This window comes from Gastrolobium bilobum, unplaced genomic scaffold (genome assembly GCF_033153095.1).
Source record: "Gastrolobium bilobum isolate Gb01-03AN ecotype WA unplaced genomic scaffold, APGP_CSIRO_Gbil_v1 utg91141, whole genome shotgun sequence".
NCBI lineage: Eukaryota > Viridiplantae > Streptophyta > Magnoliopsida > Fabales > Fabaceae > Gastrolobium > Gastrolobium bilobum.
The window spans coordinates 49,451-71,817 of NW_026899155.1; the positions used below are offsets into that span (position 1 = coordinate 49,451).

A 22,367-nucleotide genomic window follows, 5' to 3' on the forward strand; every position below is an offset into this window, starting at 1 on the left:
TCTCTAAACAGAAATCTCAGTAAGGCAAGGGGTCCTCAATGATTTCTCCACCCCACGCTCACTTACATGTGCAATATAAGTTCTAAAAGCAATATACAATATCAGTTCCAAAATCAGTGCAATGCAACTGATAACACATATTTTATTACACTTATTTATTACTCTTGGTTGCTATTTTTAGGATTTATTTTAATTAAATAAAGGTCTTTTGGGTCAAATTATAATTCTAGATTTTGATTGGGTTTAATTGATTTTCGTCAGATTTTTTCAGATTTACACTACTTTCGTATTTTGGCTATATCTCACTCTACTGATGTACGATTAACTCTGTTCTTGTTGCGTTTTGCAGATAACAGAAAGAGATACAATCTCTATTTCAGCTACTGAAGCCCAATTTGGACAGAAATATGGTCGAAAACTGAGCCCAAGATGACGTGTTTTTGCTGGAATTTTATTTTGACATTTTGACTTGTAAATTAATTAGAACCCAATGTGTTTAGGGCCCAAGGCCATGTTTTAATATTTTATTTTATTTTATTTTATTCAGTTTTTATTTTATGTATGGGCCGAAGTGGTGAAACCCTAACCCGTTCTGAATGCGGGTTATTTAAGAGAAACGTTAGTAAACCCTTCGGCAGTCAGAGATTTTGAGTTGAACAATTGTTTTAGTTTTCTTTATCGAAATTCTGCACTTTTCTTTTCATCTTCTTCTTCTTTTTCTTTTATGCTATTTAATTTTGAATTATGTTTCACCTTGCGATGCTAGGCTAAACACCTTTAATCAATCTAAGGTTAAAGGTTCGTTAGTTTATTTCAGAGGATCGATTTTCAACTTTTCCATCAATTTCGTTTTTTCCCAATTCAAGTTGAATATCATGCGATTGTAGATATTCAAACTGAATAATGCGATTGCATTCTAACAAGGGAAGATTGATCATTAGATTTAATGGTCAGATTAATCAACCCAATGAACAAAAGCTGAACAGGTTTAAATTATTCGATTGCATAGTTTAAATACTGTACTCAACCAAACGCTAGGCGATAGTCTAAAGAGGGTTTCTAATTGAATTTGAGGATTCCTAATTCGATTGGGGTTAATCACAAATTGATAATCATATCTTTTTATCCAATGACGAAATAAATTAATGAATACTGATTCCTTAGGTTGATTGCTTTTTAAATTCTGATTTTTAAATCCAAAATCAAATCTTTTTTATTTAATTTGCAAATCAACAAAATCCCCCTTCCCTTTTATATTTTATTTTACAAGAGCGTTTCTGATTTCTAGCAGGTTCTTTGGGAGACGATCCGAGTTTCCCTTTCACTACAAACCTGAAGCTCGGTAATTTGCGTGGGTTCGACAGCACACGTCAGCAACAGATAACCATGTCATGTGTGTCAAGATATTCTACTGGCTAGAGAAATGTAGGATTTACATACGTCTATTGCCTACATTAGTGCAAGACGCCACTTGCACCCACCTACAGAATCACCGTATTGTATGATGCAACATACTCAGGCTTACCGTCTAGATGGAACAACACATGCATATTATAAGGCCCTTGCACATAACAACTCAACAACATTTCAAAATCAATACATGAAAACACATTATGCATATAAACCATCCCCCCATGGGGTATGGTGGAACCAACAATGGCTAAACCGAGGACATGAAAGCTTACCTCGCAAGATAGCACGATCACAATCTTTTTATACAATAATTAATCAACAATAATAATTGCTCAAGATTCCATTAAGTGATTAAGGCTTTCCAACTCATTTTAAGTCATTTCATGCAAATTCTGCAGAAGGTATTCGAATATTCCTCGATGAGTATTCGAATACTCCTAGTCTCCAGAAAGTATCCGAATACTTTCACTCAAGTATTCAAATACCACAAGGTATCCGAATACTTTTCCCTCAGTATCCAAATACCACCAGGTATCCGAATACAAATACCACAGTATTCGAATACTACCCAGTATTTGAATACTTATTCAACGGTATCCGAATACTTTTCTTCCCATAAAAGTATTCCAATACTCCTCCAATGAGTATCCGACTACTGAAGGATAAGTATTCAAATACTACACGAAAAGTATTCGAATACTTATTAGACAAAATGCAGAAATTTGTGCATCCTCTGCATAAGTTCATATTTAAGGGTTCAAACGTGATTTGGAGTCCAATAACTCCATCAACAGATGTTCATTAACATGTTTAAGACTCAAACACAATCCTTAACTCAAATGATTCAAGTTTTACTTTTTAATGGATTAAACAAGCTAAAACCATAAAAATACACAAGAGATGATCGTGGTATACCTCCAAGGCTCAAAACTCCAAAAATGTGACAGATTAAAAGCCTCCAACACAGCACCAAGACTCTAGCTTTGCAAAGCTACGAAAATATACTACAAGGTTGGACCTTTCTCCATCAAAATGGTTTCTTGAAGCACCAAGTGCTAAGAAAATGACTCCCTCACAAACAACTCAGAAACTCAGCCACTCACCCTCACAAACAGAGCTCACAACTCAGAAGGGACGTGTCTATCCTGCTCACAAGGCCATATCTCAAGTGTTTACAAAAGAAGAGAGGAGGAATCAAGATTAAAAATGGTGCCTTGGGAGCATTACACGCCAAAGGCTCAAGCTTTGGGAGGAGGGGAGTGAAGTTCTTAAACAAGAGCACAAGGAACACTACGTAGACCAAATCAACAGCCCTAAGTTTTTGTGTCAAAGTTTGTATTTATAGGTACATTAAGTTAATCTCACAGTATTAGCACTAATAGTTATACTTATCATTTTAATTCCAAACTTGAGATTATGAACCTAGCCATTTTTCTAGGATTTGTCATATTTTTATATTATTTTCGCAGCATTTTGTCGGTACGCGCTTTTATGTAGCCGATATCAGTCCTGACACCAGTTCTCATTATTTTGACTTCAAACTTAGGATTTTAGTCCTAAATATTATTCTAGGAATATTTCCATATTTATTATAATTTTTCGGGATACTTCATCGGTACGCATTTACACCGTGAGGCAGAACCGGTATCTACACTTTTCGTCAGAAAAGCGACTTCCAACATTATTAATCACTTACCATAATTATTTAAGCCTTCTCATAATTATTAAGGTCAATTATAGAATTATCTCATTAAATTCTTAATTAATTAATTAAATTCCTAATTTAACGGTGCGGATTCTTACATTTGTCTTTTCTTATTTTGTTTCTTTCTCTTTATTTAATTATTTTTATTTAATTCTTATATAAGTTGGTCGGTTGGTGGATATCTTCAGCGCGCTGAGTTGCATTATCATTGTTCTCATTGCATGATTTGTCTTCTGTTATATTTAAATACTATGGTTGTTTAGTCTTAAAATAAATACTTTTGTGATATATATATATATATATATATATATATATATATAATGTGTGTATGTGTACGTGTACGTGTATAAAATTTAATTTTATAATTAAAAATCAACAATTTGATTGAATTGATTGTTTTAAATTTTTAAAAATATAGTTAAATTATTAATATTTTGAGTTGTGTTCAGCTATTGTACAAAGTAATTATAACCAATAATTTATAAATTGTAATATATTATTTTTAAAGGCTTGGTAGACTTGTTGGTCAAACCAAACTTTGTATTTTTTAAAAACAAACCAGATTAAGCTTATAACATGGCTTGTATACGGCTGTTAACTAGAATTAAGCTAACAAACCAAGCCTTGCTAATTGCTATCATTGTACAAAATATTGATAATTGAAAATTAGTCTTTTTCCGTTGTTAACTAGAACTATATGGGAGCTGATGTGGTACTTACAAGGGTAACTGTACTGGGTCGGTTGTTATCTTATATAAATATTTGGAAATATTAAATATTTGATAATTTACTTTGAATACCAGTATTCTTGAAAATAAAAGGAGTACCGAAGTAATTCCTAATTATACATTTAAAAAAGAAAAAACTATTCTCATGTCACATGAGGCAAGTTTTCTCTCCTACATACCCTTCGATAACTGTGCCACATTTTTTTTTTTTTTTTTTTTTTCAGGTGATGTAGCCCACCAGTTTGTCTCTATGACATGAGATAATTATCTCCTTTAATATGAGATTAATAAAACTCATTTAAAAAACATGAGACGTGTTATAAAAAAAAGAAAAAAAGAACATGAGACGTAATAAATTATCTGTAAACTACTTCTAACAACAGTTTGCATGTAATAAACAAATACCTTTGAGCACAACATCTTCCTTCTCACTGTTATTTTATTTGTATTTACTTGGCATACCAAACAAGCAGTATTCTAGCAACAAATGGCTGGACTCTATGATAATCACTCTAATTGTAACGCACACATTTTCTTTTCTTTTCTTTTCTTTCATTTATTGATAGTGGCAAGGCGGGACTCTTGATATTATAACATGGGATCGAAAGAATAGGAAGAAAAATGAACCCAAAAACCCAGAAATAAACAAAGGAACTATACAGAATTCATGTATTTACTTGCTTGCCATGTATGGTAAACTGAGTAGTTGTGCTTACAGAACACAACTGAATATTTTGCTATTGAATCAGTGTAGGTTAGATATGCCTCCAAGGTCTTTCTGCTAGGTTTACACATTCGCTATGCCTATAACAATCCACAAGATGGTCAATGGTCAATCCTGCAGCTTGCATAAAAGAGTGAACTATCACTGGACCCACAAACCGAAATCCACGCTTTACCAAGTCCTTGCTAAGGGCCTCTGCTTTTGGACTCCTCAATGGGACATTTCTTGGGTATCTATATCTGTTAATTATTGGTTTGTGATTTACATAACCCCATATATAGCTACTGAATGATCCACATTCCCTAACAATCTGTGGACAAAAGAAAATGCTTCAACTAACTTAGCTACCAAGGTTAAGTCATGAAAAGCAGAACAAGAAAAGTTTGTGTAGACATGAGTGCATGTACTTGCCTTCATTGTGGATTTGGCATTGTCTACTATGCACATGACTCTGCTATCGGCTAAAGAAAGTGCCTTGTTTGACGCTATCTCCATGATCTCCTTTTCATCCATTTTGGCAACAGTATTAGGATCAAATCCGGCAAACACTTCTCTGCGTCAAACATAATATAATTTACCTATGTTAATTTGATTACAAACAAGATAATTAACATGCATAGAATTAGAATTTGTCGCATACAAAGTTACCTAAGCGTTTCCTTTCTTTTTAGAATTTCTGTCCAGTTGTAGTCCATGAGCAATCCAGACATTGCAAGCAGCTCAAACAATTTGCTGTTTCATGATTTAACCAATTAAGATAATTGCATCAATGCCTACGTATCTAGATAGATGTGATTTACTAGGAAAGGAAATGTTGTTAGATACTGAAATATTACCACTTAGTACTTACTTGTCATCGTAAGCTGGAACTCCCCAACACTCATCATGAAATTCTATGTACGCCTTATCTGCATAATACCCCTAGATCAATTTTATATGGAATAAGATGCTTCCATGAACTATGCGAGTTATGTACTTTGGACCATTCATAAAATGTTACAACTTCCAAATAAAAATAAGATTTGACGTTTCTCTTATTGTAGGAGATAAAATTATCTCCTACACAGTGTGGGGCCTATGTGAGGTCATATGAAGAGAAAAGAGAAAAATAAAAAAATATGAGTCTCATGTATGTAAGAGATAATTTTATTTCTATAACATAAGAGATATTAAACTCATAATAATATTATTAATTGTCAACTAATAAATAACTAGAAGTAGGTAGAACCTCATAAATGTGGAGGAAGATAATTTTATGTTATTTTTTGAAAATATTTCAATCGGTTCATCGCTTCGCAACTAGTCCAATTTGGGGCGGATTCAGGATTAAGGCTTTAAACCCCTTCCAAAGGTGATATTGAGAAGGATCAAACACATATTCTCAGTCTCATCTACTTAGCTCTCATGCGCCAACTGAGCTACCACAATTTGGTGGAGGAAGATAATTTAAAATTGTAAAATGACATTATAGATTTTGAGATGAATATTATTGTATGACATCTGTTACGATCTTGTCATAATTTTTATTGCCAACAACATGTTAATTAATTGTAACATGTACCAACTACTCAGTGATACGATTATCATTACGTACTTCTACTGGCAATTAAGTTAAGCAGCACAAATCAACCAATTTAATAAGCATGATGTTACATTCGAGCTAGGTGGTATATTGATATTGAAGCGAAAACAAACTGACTTATTCGATTTGTTAAATCTTCATAACCAAAATAGAAGTTTATGTTTAGAAAGACTCGCTTTCAGGAAAAACTATGTGTATGTATTTGTACCTTTGCATTTCACCCCAGCTGAACATTTTAGCGCATATCAGTGCTAACTATCCCATAAACCCTGACTTGTGAGAACAAGAGTGAAAAACTTATATTTTTTACCAATGAGGCTAAACCACTCCACATTAAATCAGGGTAGGGGCAACGGCAATCTTTGCACATAATCTTATCGTTGCATATTTGCAAAAAGACTATTTCCCATGTTTGCAAAAGATTGTTTTCCATATTTGAATTCATGACCTTTCAATTACCAAGAGAGGGCTTACCACTGCTTATGGCTCACCTTAACTTGGGTTCGAACCTACGATGCTCTGACAAAATTACATGACAATTCTACGTTTAGAGGTTAATAAGATGCGAAGTTTGGAGTGAATCTAAACCATAAATATACTCTGCTGACTGGAACGTGGTTGTAGTTTCTGATTGAATGTCTTTATGCTCTATGCTAAAGTTTGGATTTCCATACTGTAGGAGTCATTGTTTCAATGCAAAAGAAAACCATATCAAAATTTCCAAAATGATAAAATAATGGCATCGGAAATGAAATTTATCATACCACTGTTCTTTGTGATCCAGTTGCATCTTTTCAATTCCCCAGGCTCAGTGGTTACTGTTGGATATTGTTGTTGGTGATGATGTACAGTTTTAGCAACTGTAGGTTCTCTTCTTTCTCGTGATGAAATCAAACGCAGTGCCAATGAAATATTTTCATCCAGAGGAGTCAAAGAATCAGCCTGAGAAGAGTCATTTGAGTTTTGTGACAAAGACAATGACAATGAAGATAAAGATAAAGAAGATGTGCTTTTATTAAGCCCAATAGGGTACACTTTCTTGAGGCTTTTTGGAAAAAAGCTTTGGTTCAATATTTGCCGTGTCTCTTTGACACTTCTGCTCTTCTCCAGAGCATGTCTTCTTACATTCGTTTTAGACATATTGGAGGAGAAGAGAAAATTGTACTGTTATAAATGAGGTAGAAGTTGAAGTCGCTTGGGATTCATAAAAATGGGGGTGCTTTTAAAAGGAGATGGATAGCAAAAGCAATGTCAAACTTGGTTGTTGAAATGTCGTTTCATGTATATGATTTTTTTTTTTTGGTTCAGTAATGAAATACTTTTGGTTCTTGCATTTAAAGCAATATTTGATTATGAGCCATAGAATGCGCGACCCATCTTCTTGAAAAGGATATTTGTGTCTTTTTCCCATTGAAACATATTTATAATCAATATTAATATCATATTCCTTCCTTTTTTAAACGTAAAACAACTCCGAAAACTCTAGTTACCAAAACAATTGAACTGTTCTTAATTACATATTCCTTGGTAATTTTATTAAGTACATATTTTGATAGCACTCTCGATTAAACGTATATTACTTACCATGATTTTATAGTCAAACAATCCGTTTAGCGTAAATTTTGTCGTATTATATATATATATAGAGGTAAAATTATTTCTGTAACCGCTTTACGTACCGCAACGATAGGTGTACGGTTATGATTCTCCACATTTAATGTTTTCTTCCTTTGTATGATTATGATTCCCCGCATTTAATGCTTTCAAGTATATATATGGCAAATATTTTATTGATGCACGTACAGCAGCGGCAGAAACGTAAACCTCATATACGTATGTATGTATATATATAACGTAGAGGTGTTAACGGGCCGAGTCAAGCCGAGCTTTGATCTTAAAAGGCTAAGCCTGTTTTTAAATGTGTCAGCCTGTTTTGTTATAAATATAATTCTCAGCATGTGACCTGACTTATTTACAAAAAATAAAAGTCTGGTTTAGTCTGTTTAAAAAAATTAAGAAAACAAAAATTTATCCAAACAAAATATACAATCAACAACACTAGTAACTCTATAAATATTCATAAATTCAATGTATATCCAAACAACATAATATAGAACAAAATTATTCAAAAAGTATGTTTAACCATTAAAATGGAGCGAAATGAATTGAGGAGAAAGAGAATACTATTACAAGTAGTATAAAAAATAAAATAAAAATAAAAAATAGAATAAATACCTTTTTTGGTCCTCAGCAAATTTCACGATGCCCGCTTTAGTCCCTAACAAATAAAAAGACTATTCATGGTCCCTAAGAAAATCAAAATGGACCCATTTAGTTGAAATCGTGGTCCCTCACAAATTCAAAAAAAGACCCACATTAGTCCCTTAAAAGGATTAAAATGGGTCCATTTCGAATTTCTTAGGGACCACGAATAGCCTTTTTATTTGCTAGGGACTAAAGCGGACATCATAAAATTTGCTAAGGATCGAAAATGCTATTTACTCTATATTTTATTATGTTCTACTAAATTTTTCTCTCTTATTATAATAAGAGCAAGCCACTCACCTTTATTAGAGTGTAGGAAAAAAATTTCTATTTCCCCTTTATATATATATAAGCAATAGATTCACTTGCTATAACTTAATTAGTTATAAATAGTAATTAATTATTAATGTCTTATAAATAATAATTATTAAATAAAAAATATTTATCCTTTTAAAGGAGAGTCATTTTAGTTAAAATTAATATTTTTTATTTAATATTTAAATTAAAAAAAATCTTTCATTTTTTCCCACCATAATTTATGTTTCTTTCATTGTAAAATACAATAATTTTAACTAAAATGACATAGTTCTATATCATTTAAAAGGATAATCACTAATCTCTTGCTAAATACAAGTAAATCAATAATTAATGATTAACATAAGATTAAAAAATAATGCAGCACAACGATAAGATATTAATCAATAACCAAAATTGAGGATGTAACTTATATATAGGGGTGCTAAACGAATTAGAGGCTTTTGGCTCGGCTCGTGAAGACCTGAGCTTATATGTCTAAAATTAGTTGTTAGTACCAGGCTTGAAATTGTATAAAAACTCGTTTAATAAAAAGGACTAAAACTCCAATTCAAAAGTTCGGCCTTAGAACCTCTCTCAGGTTGGCCTAGTATATTAATTTTTAAAGTAAATACCCTTTTTGGTTTTCAGCAAATTTTGCGATGCCCGCTTTAGTCCCTAGTAAATAAAAAGGCCCATCGTGGTCCCTAAAAAATTCAAAATGAACCCATTTTAGGGACTAATATGGGTCTTTTTTGAATTTGTGAAGGACCACAATTTTAACTAAATGAGTTCATTTTGAATTTCTTAGGGATCACAACGGGCCTTTTTATTTGCTAGGGACTAAAGCGAGCATCGTGAAATTTGCTGAGGACCAAAAAAGATATTTACTCTAAAATATAATATGATCCACTCACTTTTATGTGTTTGTAGGAGAAAAATTTTTACACAATAAATTCAAAAATATTAAACCGATATTTAAAACAAGTAATTAAAATGATATATTTCTGGAAAAGAGCAGTTATAACTTATAATCATAAATGGGGGTGACTTACTACGCTGGAGCATCATGGAAAGATCAGGGATAGAATGATTAGGGAACAGGGGATAGCACCTTATTAGAAAAAAAACATTTAAACCAATGTTATCATAATGACACGCAAGATATTCCTTTAAATATTTTCATCATCATTAATTAATAATATCAAAAGTTTTCTTCTTTTTCTTTTTCTGTTTACTGCTTTCTTAAAATTTAAATTGTAAAAGCAGTATTAGGACATAAAGTTTAGTTGAAATGGAATGGATCGAAATGGAACTCCAAATCAAAGGTAAGACCCTAATCATAATTGTTTTAGTTGCAGTGTTTGTCTCAATGCAAGGTAAAATGGGTCCATGACATCCTTGACTCCTACTCTATTGCCTTTAATTTTGAGACATACCTATGGCCTGCAAAGACAAAGATATCCCATCCCTCTTTATTCTATAGTCATTTGGTCATCTCCCCTTTTAAAATTCTTCAGAAAATCTAGCTAAGATTCTTTAATTAACTTGGTGTATATAACATGAGATGAAGAGAGACTATTGATTTGATCTTTATGTACCTATGTTCTTCCTTGGAGGTTAGTCTCAATGCAAGGTAAAGTGGGTCCATGACATCCTTGACTCCTACTCTATTGCCTTTAATTCTGAGACATGCCTATGGCCTGCAAAGACAAAGATATCCCATCCTTCTTTATTCCCTAGTCATTTGGTCATCTCCCCTTTCAAAATTCTTCAAAAAATCTAGCTAAGATTCTTTAATTAACTTGGTATATATAACATGAGATGAAGAGAGACTATTGATTTTATCTTGATGTACCTATGTTCTTCCTGGGAGGTTAGTCAGTTGCAACATATTAGCAGGTATCCTTTATTGTGGTAGTGAGAGAGATATATCTACATATAAATAATTGGTGGTAATTAATTGCCTCTCTAACACACAAAATTTCCACCAAGGGGATGTTTGGTTTAGGAAATTTTTTTGGAATAATAGGAAAATGAGATAGATAGAGAAATGATTGGAAAGAGAGATAAAGTGAGATAGGTAGAAAAATGTAAAAAAAAGTTGTTTGGTGGAGAAAAACTTTACTGGAAAAATTAGGTAACTTTATGAAATCAACAGTGCATTACAAGCCAGATAACCGATTTTCCGAAAAATCCCACCTTCAAATTGGGTTTCTAAACAGTGCGGATATCTATGTTTCTCATAAATCCAGACAAATTGGATAGATGGGTTTTTGGTGAAAAACGTTGAAACAAACATGGTATTTCTAAAAGCCATACTTGAGAAAGATAGATATCCGCTGAAAAGCTCCCAACCAAACACCACCTAAGAGTATTCTAGAAATTTCTTTGACTCCAATAATATGTTTAGATGATATCTCCGAAAGTTTTCATGAAAAATGAAACACTTTTTTCTATTTATATTTAATTACCATGAATTATTTGTTGTATAATCTCTAAACAGTTAGAGAGAAAATTATTTTCTATTTAGTATAATGGCACCTTCAATCATGTAGAAATTTTCGTAAGTGATTCAAGTTCTTCAATCAAGATTTCGTCCATTTTATGATCAATATGCTCCGCTCCAAGTTCCATCTCATGGTTGAATCACACCTTTTGGACATCTCTATGGCCTAAACTATTCTAACATATAGGAAAGAAAAATAATAAGAGAAAAAGAAATGCAGACAAACAAGTCTCATTTACCAAAAATAAAATTAATTAAATATTATTTGCAAATAAAATAATAATTAGCTCATTAACTATCATTTTCTCAAATTGTAGAACCCTTATCTATTGAGCGGAGATTGGAGAAAGGCAGCTATTGAATAAGAAACTTCAGAGCAAATCATACTATAACACCCCGATCTAGAATCGGTTTGTTAATTAAGCGCAGTTACAATCACAACAATTGAATTATAATACAGATAAACTTTTTTCCTTTTGTCGTTAATAAACGTTTTTGTTTAAAATGAATTCCGTAATTAAAATAATTCCAATAACTGTAATCATAACTTAAATAATAAGCGAAACAACTAAGGCTAATTTGAACATGCCATACATCACTCCCCTAAAATGCCAAGTAGTGCCCTTATACTAACAAGGCTTAAAACTCATTTTCATTGATATTGAACACTAAATACCTTCAGTTTTTATTTACTCAAGGAATTCTATACTTCCGCTATGGTCCTCATCTCTCTATATGTTACAGATCTCTTCATTAGCTACGTGTGGGTTCAAACTGCGCTCAATTTGGAGCACTATAGCTCAAGTTATGAATTTTTTAAGAAAATTGTGACACCCTCCCTTGTACGCGTCCAAGGGAGTTGCCTGCTAAGCGGATTAGAGTTTGGACGTCATTGCTTTGATATTGAAAACTTATTTTTCTTTTCTTTTTGTTGCTAAATAAAACTTAAGATGAAAGCTGGTTACATACAAAAATCAGAGTAGACTTGAAAGATTACATAGCTTGCTGAAAATGTTTAATTTCCTGGCAGACCTGTCTGTCTTGAACAATTCGTATAAAATCGAGTTCAACAATTCAAAAAAATATTCTTTGATATATAGAAACTAGACCTCTGGGGCTTCGCGTACATATAAATTATACGCGAATCGGAGGTGAATAGCCCCACGAAACAGGACTCGTAAAGTACTCAAAATTTTTTGTATTTTTCCAAAAACCTCCTGACTTGCAAAAATCATAATAAATTGGGATTTCAGAATTTCATTGTAAAGTTTGTATAATCTGAAACTAGACATCAGGGGCTTCGCGTGTATATAAAATATGTGTCATTCGGAGGTCTATAGCCCCAGATTCCGAACTCGCAAGGTACTCGCGAAAGTAGTTTAAAAATTCAAACTTGAAAATGTACATGAATTATTTTGCTAAATAATACTAGACTTTCACAAGTTACAAACAGACTCCAAAACCCAAATATAGCAATTAAAACATACTATAACATTTTCTTACAACATCTCAAAAATAATTATCACAGCCTACTATAACGATCAACCAACAATTAACATAAATAGCATGTCAACATCAAAATTCTCAAAACGGCAGCAACAAATAAACAAGACATCTTCAAAACAAGCACATCCTCAAATGCCTTTACGTACTCCTGCAATTTATGAAAATTGAGCTCCCGAAGGGGTGAGAAAAATCCCAGTAGTGTGATAGCAAAACCAATAATGCAACAATATTAAACTAGGCACAAAATTCCAAAACAGTCGCATTAACATTTAAAATTTCGTACAGCTGTTAATCATCATCTTATTGCGCATATAACGCCATGGTCATGTATATTCATAATAGTCATAATAGTGCGTATATAACGCCATTTCCTTGTTAGTGCGTATATAACACCATTTCCTTGTACGTTCATAGCACCGTCGTGCACGTACTAACATACACAGTGGATATTCCATGATGGCTCCCTTAAAGGTGAATTCCAACTGTGGCCTATGCGGACGGAAGCCAAGTGTCCCATACCCTGGTACCGAAGGGATGCCTATATGATGCGTGCTCAGTCATATGCTTACTTTAAACATATACTTCTGTTTCTAAATTGGATGCACAATGCCGTATGCCATGATATGCTTCGCACTCACAAAAGATCAGATGGATATGATGTGTATATGCATGACTAAATCATTATCATAATAGCATATCTTTCATGTACTTTCAATACCAAGCTGCTGCATAACAAATATTTCTCATAACAGCATTTCCATCTTGTCACATTCATAGGCAGCACACATTTAACATATAACAGAATACGGTCCATGCACATGTGAGCAACAATTCACAATTCTATACTCTAGCTAATAATCACAATAGGTAATGCCACCTAACACTTACCTTGTGTCCATGCAATAATCAACAGCACCAAAATTCATCTCACTCAACAAGAGTTACGTGCACCTAAATACATGTGACAAGTCATAATTGGTTTCATGTAATTCTTATAATTTATCAACGAGTTTTCATGCTTCTAATTCTTATTCTGTAATCGGTTTTCATAGCTTCTATACTATATTAATTTCTGACTTAGGGTAATACACCAATTTGTTAACAGTGAAACAATCCAAGTTCCCTCATGCAATACCATTCGGTTTTCAACTAGCAAAAAGGGACTCATGATGTTTTCTATACACTCTTACACATCACTACCTAGGGTGCAGCAGCAAGGGCCTAAAGTCCGCTGTAAAATTTATTTAATTCATAGCGTTTGATGCAGCAACATATACCAAGTTCCCTGGGTTAATTATCACAACTTGTATGTATTAATTTACATTCTGCCCATTAATAACAAAGAACAGTGAAATTTCCAAAGTCTCATTCATATACAGGTTCGGTTATGGCCAGAGTTTGGGTGTACCTAATTATACTTCATCCCATGGCTAATTACTTTACTCATGCTAGAACAATTTAATCCTTTAACAGGCTGACTTCGTCCCTACTTACACATGTGAAACCTCATTAATTTATTTTTCTAACAAAAGGGCAGTCCAGCAAGATTAAATCGGCACACAAAATTTCAGTTTTAGCTTACATCCATTCAATCCTAAGACAGTTCATGAGGACCGAAATACGGAAAGAGAAAAGGCCAACATAAACTATTCCCCTAACATACAGGTGAGATCGAACAGGCAGAAATAAAGAAAGGTTATACATTTGACTTACATCCATGAGTAGGACACCCAAGGAGTACCATTCGGCTGAATGAGATAGTGACCCGATGATGCTCAACTTTCCTCCTATTCTACCCTTCATGGTACGGTTCTTAGGCTGCATATAAGGGGAAACCCCAATCAGAATCGATTTAATTCATGAAAACAAGGAGACAAGTAATACCCTACTTCCTTGAGGATTGCATCACGGCTGGATAATAGGGAAAAAGAACTAGAGTTTTCCTTTAGCTTCCTTCCTAAGAATGCTCACGGTCAAAGAGATGGGAAAGTGTTCAGAACCTTATTGTTGTTCCTCAATGATGTTCACGGTTTAGAGGAGGAGTAAAAGAGAAGGGAAACAATTTCTGGTTTTCTTTCTACGCTAGGTAGCTACGGCCTTGGGGAAAAGAGATGGAAGAAAATGGTGTTTTTCTTTCTAAACTCCTTACACATTCACGGTCCTGAAGATGTTGAAGGGAGGAGAATAGCTAAGTTTTTAGTTTTGTTGTCTCATTCAGTAGCGCATAGAAAAAAAAAAAGGGAAGGGAAGAGATAAAACTCTTGGAGGCTGAATCATTGTGACACATTCAGAATTCTTTTATGTCTCATTGGGCGCATATATGACAAAGGATGATTCAATTTGGTTACCACAACAATAGATTAGAATTTTGGTCATGCTCTATGCACACAAGTGGTGGAGAGTGAGTTAGATAACATAGCAAGAAATCTGATTACTTTCTCTACACTCTATGCGCATGCAAGGAGTGGTGGAAGGTTTTTTTTTTGACACATGGAGCACATGCAAGGCTGAAGTGGAATGTGAAGGTTAGCACATGTGATCAGAATTTAATTTAATTTTTTTCTTACCCTATGCGTACATGTGAGGGCTGACTAAAGTGGATAAAGGTTGCCATGTGTTTGGTCTTTAACTAATGAGAGGCTGCCTTCTAAGATCCTTAAGATAAGATGAGGATAAGTAAAAGATTGGGCTGAACCTTAATTACTCCTTAAGGCCTTTGGGCCTTCGGCCAAGCATATAATGGGGACCAAAATATACAAAGCCTAAAGGTGTTGGTAACTTAGGTACTAACCCACAAATTATAAGTTCCCAAGTCTTTTAAGTATTTTTAATCTTTCTATATGTTACAATTAATTTATTTATATATTTTTTTTATAAAAGTTTCACATGCCTAAAAAAATACTCACTTACCATGGTAATTCAATTAATTCCCCAACTTGAATTAATTCCACTTCATGGAAAATAATTATATACTTCGCAAACAATTCATGTGTTAACAAAACTTGAATTCCACTCGTGCCTCCATGTTCCTTATAGCACTTTATGTATATTCCTAATTACGTGGGATGTTACAAAAATGATGTTGAATTTCGCAGGGTCCCGCACTGATAGCGCCAGACCCTATCTTTTCACTGTATTACGGTGCCGTCAGCGCCAACTTGGCACTTATAGCACCAACCGACTGTTTGGTGTCGCCAATAGCACCATCTTGGATCCAAAAGTGCCACGATTCTGGAGATTGCACTATATTTTAGTATTTCACCCATAACTTGAGTTATACTTATCTGATTGACGCAATCTTGGTCTCGTTGGAAAGCTAAGAAAAAGATCTATAACTTCCACTAAGACACAAGGGTCCAAACCTATCATATAGGATATGAAAAATGGACAACAAGACATGATATTTTTTTATTTATATTGATTCTCAACCTAAATGTCTTATTTCACCTAATTGGCATTGTATAACTACTACAAGACATAATCCTTACAATTTTAAGACACACATTTATCATAATAGGCATCCATGCCCTTCCATCATATATACAATAAGTACAATATTACACAATATCCAAATGTCTTTAATACATAACCATGAGACTTAGCTACAAAACACTATAATCAAATTCTTGGCTCCCATCAACAACAAGAGACACCCAAAATTAAGAATGATGTACATATATCAAATGGCTTTAAAATGTAAATCCTATACATGGGAACTACTAAATCATATGCATAGTCATATACATAGTCAATCAACGTGGCATGGACAACCTCCATGCTCACAAAATAAGGCAACAAAGCCCCACAGAGTCTCACAACAAATAACAGGATAATAAATATAAGCATCTCATCACCTGTAACACCCCGTTCTAGAACCGGATTGTTATCATTGCGTACGGCATTAAGCGCAGTTACAATCACATTGGTTCAATTAGAAAACCGGATAAATTTTTCCTTTTTATACAAGCCGGATTCAAATAACCAAGTGCGTGATCATAACTATACATACTTCGCGGAATAGTGGGACAAAACTAAAGGTTATATTCCCATTATACTTGACAATACGTCGTGAAAAGTCTTCATCACTTTAATTATCAAATTAATTCTAAACTCCTTTTATGATTCCCATCTTCTACTATGTTATAGTATTTTTCATTAGCTACGCGTGGCTTCAAACCGCGCTCAAATCGGAGCACCGTAGCCAAAGTTATGCATTTTCCAAGAAAAGGGTGCGAAACCTCCAGAACCCCCGCGCCCGCAGCGTGAGATCCACGCTCAGAGCGTGGGAAAACAGAAAGTTGGCGCCCCAAGCGTGAATATGGCGCCCCAAGCGTGGATGCTACTGTCTGATCTCGTAATTTGGCGCCCCAAGCGTGAATTTGGCGCCCCAGGCGCCATCCACAGGGCTGGGTGACCCAAAACAAGGTCATTTAGCCTACCTATGGTTTTCCACTCATAATTTGAGCTATACTCACTCAAATTACACCATTTTGGTCTCTATGGAAAGCTAAGAGGAATGTCTACCACTTCCCTAGAGACATAAAAGTCCAATTCCATCACATTGGTTATGAAAATTGGTCAAACAGACAGGATGTATTTATTTTCTCAACATTTCCCAATTTAGCACTAGGTACCTAATTTAGTTTCCAGTTCAACAATCCAATACTTAATGAACATACATATATTAAACTCAAAGTACTCATCAATTACACATCATGTTCATTACAATTCATGGAACTTAGCTAACAAAACACTATGATAATTCCCTTGGCTCTCATCAACAAAAGAGATGACCAAAGGCATGAGCATAGGCTAAGTCCATTCCAATATACAATTCATACATCTATCAATGGTCTATGAATTACAATCCTATACATGTGAGCTACAAAACAACATGTACAATCTCAAAAGAAATGCCACATTTCATGCATAATCCAGATATGGCCACTTGCCACCAGAGGCTCCTGCAGCATCCTTACCTGAAAGGGGGTCCCCACAACACGGGGTGAGATATACGAATATATCCAGTAAACCAAGGGTCCTTGGAGTATCTCTCCACCCCACAGTTCCATATCAGTGTAATAGCAATAACTATAATAATGCAGTAAATACATATCTATGCAAAGTGCAATACATCTCCAGGAGAAATCCCTCGAGCTCTCAAGCTGTCCTAAGGAAACTCAGATGCAAATAGTCCTACTGGCCAGCTAACTACCAAGTATGATTTACGCATCGTCATGCAACATACCAACATAGGGAAACACCATCCTATGCCACACCAAATGCATACACATACGTATAACAAAGCATTACACTATTTTATTGCATTTATATACACAATCACAACCTCTACCCTTTCAGGGCTTGGTGGAACAGTCAAGGGAATTACACCCAAGGTCCGAAGGCTTACCTCAATGCTTCAGTCGACCTTTGTTCTTCACCAACAGTTTCAGCAATCCACTTTTACAAATATACACCTATACAAGGGTAATGCAATTAACATATTGCATTCAAGGATAACTCATCACCATCAATCCAAGCTATCCTATTCATACCACAACACAAGGATGAACTTACCTATTTCAAGGACTAATCCATCTCCATTGCTTGCTCCAAAGGTTGGTCAATTAAGGTTGATCCAATTGCCTCAATCCTAGACAACACAAGGATACAATCAAGGACCAACCCAACAATGGTTCAACAATGCAAGAAAACTCATAACCAAGTGTCATATTCTTGCAATTTTCCAAAGTATAGTCATATAACTATCTAAGCTCATTTTCACCGATTAAATGCCATTCCTAGCATTTCTTATAACATGCACTAAGCTCCATTCTTCCTAGAACATAGCTACTTTAACAACATTTCATCAAAACCCTAAAACACTATTCATAAACCCCAACTCATGCAAATTTCAAGGAATCATGAGGTTCAAGGGTTAGAATCTTACCACCAATGGTCACACAACCAAGGATTGATGGCTCCTCAAGCTTCAATGGAGGTTGAAGCACTCAAAACCCCAAATTTCTCCAAAGGGCCGAATTTTTGAGGAGCAATATCCCTCTCCACAATGCTCCCCACTCAAAACCAAGCTAGGATTATGAAAGAGGGGAAGATTTGGAGTGGTTTAGGCTTTGGAATCACTCAAAATGGTTGAGATTAGCTCTCTCTCTCTCTCTCTTCCTCCCTTTCCCTCCTTCTCCTTCTTCTTCCTTTCTTCTTTTCTCTGATGCTGGCGACGGGAAAATGGGGTGGGAAATGGGTTTCTATTTGCTTTGGCCACTTAACATTAGTTAAGTGGAATCAAGTGGGTATTGGTTCGTCTATCTATTTAACTCCAATAATTACCAGACTTTACCCAAAAGTCTGGAATATTATTCTAGGAATATTTATAATTTTATTTTTATATTTTGGGCACTTTCGCCAGTACCCATTTATACCCCTTAATTTTCACTTAATACACTTTTTAACTCCAAAGTGACTCAGATTCATTTCATTAAGCCTTATACTTAATTTTACTCACTAAAACATGCTTAATTATTTAACTACATGTAATTTGCTAATTAATTAGGTTAGGGATATTATATTCACCCCACCTTTTAGCGATTTTGTCCGCAAAATCAGGAACATACCTATTCCTGAACTCGGGCTACCGCTAGAGAAACTCGTTCTCCCCGTTACCAACTGGACAGGTCAGGCCTTCTGCCTTCCCACTGCATCTCGACCATCAAAATGGTTTTATCTCTATACTTATACACACGTTGCCACTAGGTGCAAGCCTTTGAGCTTATAAGTAGTGCTCAATCTCCTCAAGCCTAGTTATTTTATCCCTACCAGGTCTATATCCTTCGTTCTGGTACGAAACCATAAAACATCATGGTCTTACCTCATCAACATTTATTCAATTTTAATAATGTTACTTTCAAACTCCTCATCTTTAAGACAATCCTAAGATCATCACCAATCTCCATATTGTGTGCTAACCCTTTCGTTAGGCACACAGCCTTTTAGAGACTATTTTCTCAATGATCCATTATCACCCCTTACCTCTTATCTCACCTGTCTATTAACACCAGGTTTTTTCTTTCTTTCTTTTTTCTCATGTCCTATCATTACAAGGCTGTTTATAATAAATCTCACAAAATTTTCTATTTCGTGAACTAGTCTTTTCATTACAACTTTGAACCCTTTCTAAGTTTTCGATCTAATATTAGTCATTTTTCTAATATTACTGTCCACATGTGCTTTAGTATATCAGCCTTCTCACTGATAATATCCTATCCTATTTAATTGTACATCAGTTTTGTCACTGATGATACCATTCCATTGAAACATCAGTGCATCAGTCTTTCCACTGATAATACCAACTACATTTATAATAGACCATCAGTCCTTTCACCGATGACCCTATCAGTCTTTACACTGATAATACAATCCTTACCTAAACTTTTAATTAGATATTAGTCCTTTCACTAATATCGTGCACCAATCCTTTCACTAGCATGCACATCAGTCCTTCCACTGATGATTTTATCAGTCCTTTCACTGATTTCACATATCAGTCCTTTCACTGACATGGCACACCAGTCCTTTCACTGATGATTTTATCAGTCCTTTCACTGATTTCACATATATCAATCCTTTCACTGACATGGCACACCAGTCCTTTCACTGATGATTTTATCAGTCCTTTCACTGACATGGCACACCAGTCCTTTCACTGATGATTTTATCAGTCCTTTCACTGATTTCACATATATCAGTCCTTTCACTGATGACATGTTTTCATCATTCAATGGTACATTAGCCCTTTCACTAACCATACCATCTTCACTCTCACTTCATGACTTACTTTTTAAGGAATTATTCCTTTTTTTAAAAACAAATTTTTATCTGGGTGCTTCCAAGAGTCACTGCTCTTAGGAATTATTCCATTAAGAAAGCCCCGTATCCACTTATTCTCCTATTTAGAGAATTTCTTCGCTAATAATTCACATCCATCTTAAATGCAATTTCATATAACATAAACTCACAAGAACAATCATTTTCACACCCTCATGCAATAGTCTTTTATTCTTTGCCTCAATACATTAACATACAATCAGGCATAACTATGCATGTTATCAGACTACTTTTCTTTGTTATACCTTCACCTCCTAATGGTTTTTAGCCGTAAGCTAAACCTAGAGGTTTACAGTTTGGTTCATAATTCTAGCTTTCCATTTCATTAATTCTTTTGTTAACTTTAACTTTTGTGGTTATAGAGCCTACGCTCCACTTGATCAGACTAACGTCAAATCTGTCAATTCAACACAATGTTCACTCTCACAGACATTGCATGCATCATCAAGAATACATCACTCACATGCATGCATTACACTTTATGCAACAACATGTCTATCATCATTACACTGGGTGGACAATTCACAAGAAAGAAATTTTCAAATCATACCTTCAACTTGCCTGAGAGTTTCCTCCCCATCATGTGGCTCTAAGGTATAATCTTGACCTCCTACTCGAGATCCAACAATTGCGTGTATATTTGAAATCCGATCAGTCCTAGTAGGACATACGTTAGCAAAGTGACCCAGTTGGCCACATTTGAAGCACGACTTTGTTTCGTACCAACATGTGCCTCTATGTGTCTTCCCGCAGGTGTCACATTTAGACAGGGGGAATTCACTCACAACTATCTCTCCTTGGTTTCCTTTTCTCTTAAATTTATCATCAGATTGCTTCGCTTGCAATTTCTTCTTTCCATTCTTGTCATCTATTTTCTTATTCTTTTCTAAAGTAGAGTCAGTTGCTCCACTAGCACCTGACGCTTGTGTCCCAGAAGACTTCTTGCTCTTTACCACATTATAAACTTCTTCTACTCTCCGGCATTGGTTCACAAACTTGCTAAACTCTCGGATATCACAATTAGACATCTTCATCGACCCTTGCTTTAGATCATTGTACTCGTTCTGCTTCTGCTCCCTTCCCTAGGGAAGTAGTTGTCCAAGAATAACGTCTCGAACAACCGCCAGGTGATTTCCCGGCCTTCAGCTTCTAAGGGCTGCACTGTATTGGTCCACCAATCTTCCGCTTCCTCTTCCAGCATATAAACAGAGTAAGCCAACTTCATTACGTCAGGGCATCTCATCACCCTGAATATTTTCTCCATCGCTTGGAGCCACTTTGCAGCCGCCATTGGCTCATAACCTCCCTTAAAAGAAGGAGGTTTGTGTTTTCGGAAGGCCATTAATCTCCTTTCCTCCATTTCATGATCACCGACATTTTCAACTTGAGGTTGACGAACCTCAGTGTGATGACTCCGACTTCCGGAGTGATGGCTACCCTCACCCTCATTGTTACCCACTCCACCCTCTTCCTGTGAAGGAGGTGGAGAAGGCGTAGCAGTGTGAGGAGGAGGAGTGGGTTGCCGGTTCACGGGCCTAGGACCCCTCAACGTCCTCAACTCGGTCATCATCGCGGCCATAGCAGTCCGCGAGTCTTCATTTGTCTTTAACAAATTTTCATTGGCTTGCCTGCTAGCAGCCAACTCTCTCTGAACGGCTGCAAGAGCTTCAGCCACGGGATCAGGCGGTACGCCCGTTGCCCCACGGCCACTTCTAGGCCTCACAAGAGCAGCCAAAACA

At 35.1% G+C, this 22,367-nt stretch overlaps 1 protein-coding gene and 1 long non-coding RNA gene across 2 annotated transcripts; both read right to left on the reverse strand.

The window, feature by feature from the left end:
- Window positions 1–4,535: 4,535 nt before the first annotated feature.
- LOC133287758 (uncharacterized) lies at window positions 4,536–7,292 on the reverse strand. Its single transcript, XM_061485424.1, has 5 exons — window positions 6,917–7,292; window positions 5,421–5,478; window positions 5,219–5,302; window positions 4,982–5,123; window positions 4,536–4,880 (listed from the first exon to the last, which is right to left on the reverse strand). The coding sequence occupies exons 1-5, from the start codon at window positions 7,290–7,292 to the stop codon at window positions 4,602–4,604; spliced, it is 939 nt and encodes a 312-aa protein (XP_061341408.1). The 3' UTR covers window positions 4,536–4,601.
- A 5,369-nt stretch (window positions 7,293–12,661) lies between these two features.
- On the reverse strand, window positions 12,662–15,197 carry LOC133287757 (uncharacterized). Its single transcript, XR_009748282.1, has 4 exons — window positions 14,616–15,197; window positions 14,440–14,544; window positions 13,615–13,677; window positions 12,662–12,874 (listed from the first exon to the last, which is right to left on the reverse strand). It is a non-coding gene; the product is annotated as an uncharacterized LOC133287757 (long non-coding RNA).
- Between the last annotated feature and the right edge of the window lie 7,170 nt (window positions 15,198–22,367).

Excerpts from the sequence above, each read along its gene's own strand:
- LOC133287758 (XM_061485424.1), bottom strand. The coding sequence starts at position 7,292 with ATGTCTAAAACGAATGTAAGAAGACATGCTCTGGAGAAGAGCAGAAGT. Across the intron at positions 5,124-5,218 it reads AAAAGAAAGGAAACGCTTAG|AGAAGTGTTTGCCGGATTTG; the intron begins GTAACTTTGTAT and ends TGTTTGACGCAG. Across the intron at positions 4,881-4,981 it reads ATGCCAAATCCACAATGAAG|ATTGTTAGGGAATGTGGATC; the intron begins GCAAGTACATGC and ends TTTTGTCCACAG.